This window comes from Durio zibethinus, unplaced genomic scaffold, assembly GCF_047325235.1.
Source record: "Durio zibethinus cultivar Kanyao isolate XHJ-2024 unplaced genomic scaffold, ASM4732523v1 HiC_scaffold_109, whole genome shotgun sequence".
In the NCBI taxonomy this organism is placed as follows: Eukaryota; Viridiplantae; Streptophyta; class Magnoliopsida; order Malvales; family Malvaceae; genus Durio; species Durio zibethinus.
The window spans coordinates 36,448-43,897 of record NW_028322732.1 but is presented as its reverse complement, the minus strand read 5'-3'; the positions used below and the strand labels follow the sequence as shown (position 1 = coordinate 43,897).

Genomic DNA, 7,450 nt, shown 5'->3' with positions numbered 1-7,450 from the left:
ATACACAGCATATAGCTAGCCTAACCGAACCAATTGATTTGTGTATTGGATTACAAATCGAGAGAAATAGAGGATACGGTATAAAAACGCCAAAGAACTTTCACGACGGAAGTTATCCTATAGATGCTGTATTCATGCCTGTTCGAAATGCGAATCATAGTATTCATTGTTATGGGAATGATAATGAAAAACAGGAGATACTTTTTCTAGAAATATGGACAAATGGAAGTTTAACTCCTAAAGAAGCACTTCATGAAGCCTCTCGGAATTTGATTGATTTATTTATTCCCTTTCTAGATGCGGAAGAAGAAAACTTACATTTAGAAAACAATCAACACAACGTTACTTTACCTTTTTTTCCTTTTCATGATAGATTAGCTAAACTAAGAAAAAAGAAAAAAGAAATAGCATTGAAATATATTTTTATTGACCAATCAGAATTGCCTCCCAGGATCTATAATTGTCTCAAAAAGTCCAATATACATACATTATTGGACCTTTTGAATAACAGTCAAGAAGACCTTATGAAAATTGAACACTTTCGCATAGAAGATGTAAAACAAATATTGGGCATTCTAGAAAAGAAGTAGAAAAGCATTGCGAAATTGATTTACCAAAATTTTAAATCCATTGGATTTAGGATTTATTTCATTTTTTTTTTTTTTACTTTAGAAAATTAGAAAAAAAAAAAAAAAACGAAAATGGATTTTGAACCTTCAGCACAATCCATATATTGGGACCAGAATTGAATAAATGTATCTAGGGAGAATTCACTTTGACTTTGAAGTGACTACTCCCTAGATACGCACATCATGATATTTTATTTTAAAATTGATTCAATTTAAAAAAGACCTAAAGTTAGGGATTTATCAATCGGTAATGTTGCTCCAATACCCAACCAAAGGGCCACCGCAGTACCAATCAAAAAAACGGTTGTCGCTACTGGACGACGAAATGGATTTTGGAATTTATTAACATTTTCCAAAAAAGGTACTGTTAATAATCCCGCAGGTACTGAAACCATTAAAAGAACACCCAATAACTTGTTAGGTACTGTACGAAGTATTTGAAATACAGGAAAGAAATACCATTCAGGTAATATTTCCAAAGGAGTTGCAAATGGATCCGCGGGTTCACCAATCATTGAAGGTTCTAGAACCGCTAAGCCTACGTTACAAGCAATAGTACCGAGAATTACTACTGGAAAAATATATAAAAGATCATTGGGCCATGCGGGTTCCCCATAATAATTATGACCCATACCTTTAGCTAATTTAGCTCTTAATACAGGATCGTTCAAGTCAGGTTTTTTTGTTATTAGGATAGGTGAATTTTTCTAGATCCATCCCCCGAAGGAACCGGACATGATAATTTTTCATCATCCGGCTCAAGCAAAAATCAATCGAATCAAATGGATACAAACGGATACATATAAAATGAATCTATATGTTATCCACACATATATGAATGATTTCATATGTAAGAAAAAAGTTACCTGATTCCATTTTACGAAGTTGCAACTATACATTCCAAGGAATGCCATTTTTACAGGTAAATGCTCAATACCCAAGTAGGCGTACAAAGTTGATCGTGATCAAGTGCTTTCTGGGTCGTCTTAGGCCTTGCGATTCACCTTTATCCCAAAAATATATCGAGATTTTTTACATACAAAGGATTTACTTGTTACTAATATAGTCTAGCCTTTGCTCTTCTTTAGATCCCTTGTTTCACTCCGATAGTATAATAATAATAAATCGGGTCGATGCAGAAGAAATGAATGTATTTTCATACTATTAAGATAAGAAAGTAAAAAAAAAATAAAAATAAATAAATAAAATCTAATTTGCATTATGCCAAATCACTTATTCTACTGGATCTTACGGAGCCCTGTTCATACACGACATCGTCAGGTCTGATCATAGAAAAGATTCTCTTCAAGCGAACCAGCCTATCCTTTGTATGGGGCTTACACGGTGGTTGGAACAAAGACACATTTGGTTGTGAATTCCAATGTAGCAGATAAAGGCATATTTCTGCATGGCCCAATCAATAGTTCAAGTCACACACTCCCATAATCCATTTTCTCTTCGGGGAATTCCCTTCAACTATTCATGTCATATCAAATAAATAATAGAATATTGTGGAGTTGAAAGGAAATATCCAAATACATGTCTTATTTTTTTTTTTTTTTCAACAATCCATATTTGTAGCAATGAAATACTATTGTTCCTCCCCCAAGTAATAAGATAAATGATTGGCAAGTAATAAGATAAATGATTGGTTACAATATAGCTATGGTCTATATTCTCTATAAAGGACCAGAAATGCCTTGCTTACGTATCATTAGGAAATGCATTAACATAAATACAGCAGTAAGAAGGGGTAATACAAAAGTGTGTAAACTATAAAAACGGGTCAAAGTGGATTGTCCCACACTAGCACTTCCACGCAATAACTCTACCAAAGGCGATCCTATTACCGGAATAGCTTCCGGAACGCCTGTTACGATTTTGACTGCCCAATAACCAATTTGGTCCCAAGGTAAGGAATAACCTGTTACACCAAAAGATGCAGTCAACACAGCCAGAACCACGCCTGTAACCCAAGTCAATTCGCGAGGTTTTTTAAAACCACCAGTGAGATAGACACGAAATACGTGCAGGATCATCATTAAGACCATCATACTTGCCGACCATCGATGAACTGATCGGATTAACCAACCAAAGTTAGCTTCAGTCATTATGTATTGAACAGAAGTAAAAGCCTCAGTAACGGTTGGACGATAGTAAAAAGTCATAGCAAATCCTGTAGCTACTTGTACCAAAAAACAAGTAAGCGTAATTCCTCCTAGACAATAAAATATGTTAACATGAGGAGGAACATATTTACTAGTTATATCATCTGCAATCGCCTGAATCTCGAGGCGTTCTTCGAACCAATCATAGACTTTATTGAGATAGGTAAACCAAGAGGACTCCCCCCCTGAGAACCGTATATGAGAATTTCATCTCGTACAGCTCAAACAAAAACACCCAAATAATAGCTGAAACGGATATGGAATAGAAAGTTTGAAACTTCTTAATCTTTTCATTCAATTTTATCTGAAGACACAAAAGAGTAAAAATCCGAAAGCTCTTTTTTGTAGTTGTAATTATAATGCCAAAAAATCAAGTCGGCGCATTCGTCTTTATGTTGATCAGGCCTCTTGAATCTTCTATTTACCTACTTATTTCTTTTCTTTTTCTTTGCTTTGATTTGTTATTTATATGGAATGTGGCTTTATTCTTGTTTTCTTTATTTTTAATAGGAATTCTCTTGTTAAGACCCTATGAATCAATTGAAACTTCAGATTCATACCAGAACCGCGATGATTCAATAAAACCTTCAAACTAAGTCCAAAGATTCTTTGAGTAAGAATTATTGGATCATCACTTATTCAATGAATAGAATAGATATAATAAATAAAAATACAAAGAAAAGAAAGGTTTGTCCTTTGATCAAAATAAGCATAAACTAAATGAGAGTTTGAAAGAAGAAAAAATTTCTCGATTTATAAATAAAAAACCTCTTTCTTTGAAAATTTTTTTTTTTTTTGAGTCCGGCCGCGAGGTTTGAATATTAAGTATGAATCATAGTTCGAATACTTCGTGATCCATTTCATATATTCCGTGCTCCAGATACTAGAATGGCTATCCGACGGGATAAAACTATCTCGATCAAGAGGACAGACCCATTTTCTGTACTATCAATAGGATCAATTATAACAAGTCACACACTCATATTCCGGAAATACAGAAACAAAAAAAATTTCGCGGTCGAACTACCAAAATAGAATGGGCTAAAAAAAATCCGAGAACTAAAAGTTTCACTTTTTGTATTGAAAAGCGAGGCTTCGTGGTTCTTGTGAATCTAATTCAGCGAAATTCCATCCAGTAAAACGGAAGAATTATAAATCTCCAAAATAATAGATAAGAATATCGAAAATAAAGCCATTGCGACACCCATCAAAGGAGTCGTTCCCCATCCAGGAGCTACTTTACCATATTCCGAATTCAATGGTTTCAAAAAATCCCCTACAACAGTTCGTCTTGGACCAGATCTAGAACTACCCTCAACGGTTTGTGTAGCCATAAATCTTATTTTGTATTCAGTGAGATCTGTTGACTTTGTATATCATTCCGCTGTAAATAAACGATCTTATCATAGATCCATTGTGATCTTGAAATTATATTTATATTTATATTATTTATATTTATATTTATATATATTATTTATATAATTATATAATAATGGAAACAGCAACTTTAGTCGCCATCTCTATATCTGGTTTACTTGTAAGTTTTACTGGGTACGCCTTATATACTGCCTTTGGGCAACCCTCTCAACAATTAAGGGATCCATTCGAGGAACACGGGGACTAATTGAAGTAATGAGCCTCCCAATATAATATTGGGAGGCTCATTACTTCAATTGAGATAATGAAAAATCATTTCATTTTTTTAGTTGGAACTTTAGGCGGTTCTCGAAAAAAGATAGCGAAAAAAATTATCCCTAGAGTAGATACTAAGAGGAATGTATAAACCAATGCTTCCATAAATTCGATCGTGGTTTACAATTATAGCTTCCGTACCTATTTATTTAGAATCATCTCCCGAATAAAATAACGAAAGAACAAGAATCAAAGAAAAGGCAGCGATTTTAATCAAGATTTTTACAGCAGCCTATGTCAAATCACAAACAGAAAATAGAAGCGAAAAATAACAAAGCAATCTTGCATCAGACTACTTGTCTTCTTGTAGTTGGATCTCCAAGTTTTTGGAATGCTCCAAATTCCACTTGAGCATCCAAATCTGGATCAATACCGGCAAAAACATCTCTGAACAGGGTTCTAGCACCATGCCAAATGTGTCCGAAGAAGAAAAGCAAAGCAAACGAAGCATGCCCAAAAGTAAACCAACCCCTTGGACTGCTACGAAAAACACCATCGGATTTCAAAGTAGCACGATCTAATTCAAAAATTTCACCCAATTGAGCACGTCTAGCATATTTTTTCACAGTAGCAGGATCACTATAACTCACTCCATTGAGTTCGCCACCATAGAACTCAACAGTTACACCTACTTGTTCGACACTATACTTCGATTCTGCCCTTCTAAAAGGAACATCCGCTCTAACAATTCCGTCTCCGTCTACCAAAACAACCGGAAATGTTTCAAAAAAAGTAGGCATACGACGTACAAAAAGTTCACGCCCTTCTTTATCTCTAAAGATAGGGTGTCCTAACCACCCAACGGCTATTCCATCCCCGTTGTCCATTGAACCCGCTCTGAATAATCCTCCTTTTGCCGGATTATTGCCAATGTAATCATAAAAAGCTAATTTTTCAGGAATTTTAGACCAAGCTTCTGATAAACTTTGATTTTCGGCTAACCCAGCACTAACCCTTCGATATATTTCTTGCTGGAAGTATCCTTGATCCCATTGATAACGAGTAGGACCAAATAATTCGATGGGGGTAGTTGCTGAACCATACCACATAGTTCCAGTAACAACAAAAGCTGCAAAAAAGACAGCAGCTATACTACTGGAAAGGACGGTTTCAATATTTCCCATACGTAATCCTTTGTATAAACGTTGGGGCGGACGGACACTAAGATGGAATAAGCCCGCTAATATGCCCAATGTCCCTGCTGCAATATGATGAGAGGCTATTCCTCCCGGAACAAAAGGATCAAAACCTTCCACGCCCCACGCTGGATTTACAGGTTGTACCTTTCCGGTTAGTCCATAAGGGTCGGACACCCATATTCCAGGACCATACAATCCTGTTACATGAAATGCGCCAAAGCCAAAGCAAGCCACTCCTGAGAGAAATAAATGAATTCCAAAAATCTTGGGCAAATCCAAAGAGGGTTTTCCTGTGCGCTCATCACAAAAAATTTCTAGATCCCAATATACCCAATGCCAGATAGCTGCCAAGAAGCACAAGCCAGAAAACACAATATGTGCTCCGGCCACACCTTCGTAACTCCAAATACCCGGATTTGTTATAGTCCGCCCCGTAATACTCCAACCGCCCCATGAATTGGTTATTCCTAAACGAGTCATGAAGGGTATAACGAACATACCTTGTCTCCACATTGGATCAAGAACGGGATCGGAGGGATCAAAAACAGCTAATTCATATAGAGCCATTGAACCGGCCCAACCAGCAACCAGAGCTGTATGCATTATATGAACAGAAAGCAAGCGACCGGGATCATTCAATACGACAGTATGAACACGATACCAAGGCAAACCCATGGAAATACCCCTTTATCAAATCAACGAAAAATAGACACTATGTAACTTTATTGCATTGGAATACCTCCCCTTTTCGGTGGATTCTTTCGGAGAAAGGATTAATGTTTGTTCTATTCCATTAGTAATAAGGGAAGAATTCGGCTCAGAAGAAAAAAGAGAAGCAGATCTATTCTATACTCGATAAGTATCAATACGCAATGGGGGTTGATCCTATTTTTTATGAATGAATGCATCCCTATTTGTTCATCATTCAAAGGACCTATTCGTAAGAATTCTCTTTCATTCATTCCGCCTTTCTTTATTTTATGGCCTTAGTCTATCTATGTATAAAATATGATAAAGGCCCATATTATTAAGACCATTATTACATATTATTAAGATAAGACCATTATTACGTATTACATTACGTATTACGCTTCCACAATCAAAGTGAAATATAATATTACATATTATAATATTACATATTATTAAGATAAGACCATTATTACGTATTACATTACGTATTACGCTTCCACAATCAAAGTGAAATATAATATTACATATTATAATATTACATATTATTAAGATAAGACCATTATTACGTATTACATTACGTATTACGCTTCCACAATCAAAGTGAAATATAATATTACATATTATTAAGATAAGACCATTATTACGTATTACATTACGTATTACGCTTCCACAATCAAAGCGAAATATAATTTTACATTCTTTTTACTTTATGCCTGTTGGTATTCCAAAAGTTCCTTTTCAAGTTCCGGGAGATAACGATGCAAGCTGGGTTGACATATAGTGCGACTTGTCAAATATATTGGGTCATATGGGATTCCCCCGTTCTCTCGCCCGATCGAGATATCCCCTGTTTCGCCCCAAAAAGATTGATTGAATTATCAAAAATTTGTAGCGGGAAGTGTAATGAAGTGCAATTAGAGATCCATTTCATGGGGGTGTATCCAGATTAATATTTTCAATTAGAATGATTTATGGTTGGCTTGGTTGGACTGATAAAATGAAGTATCCAGGCTCCGTTTAGAAAAAACCCAATTGGTAATATATTTATGATTACCACCTATATCATAATCATAATTTTTCTTTTTTTTTTTAATTATAAATAAGAGCGATTTCAAACTGTTAATCAATCGAA

The 7,450-nt window shown here is 35.3% G+C and overlaps 1 protein-coding gene across 1 annotated transcript; it reads right to left on the bottom strand.

The window, feature by feature from the left end:
• Positions 1 to 2,065: 2,065 nt before the first annotated feature.
• LOC149509803 (cytochrome b6) lies at positions 2,066 to 4,204 on the bottom strand. Its single transcript, XM_089757659.1, has 2 exons — positions 3,775 to 4,204; positions 2,066 to 2,950 (listed from the first exon to the last, which is right to left on the bottom strand). Exons 1-2 carry the CDS (start codon positions 3,778 to 3,780, stop codon positions 2,309 to 2,311), a joined length of 648 nt encoding a protein of 215 aa, XP_089613785.1. The 5' UTR covers positions 3,781 to 4,204; the 3' UTR covers positions 2,066 to 2,308.
• Between the last annotated feature and the right edge of the window lie 3,246 nt (positions 4,205 to 7,450).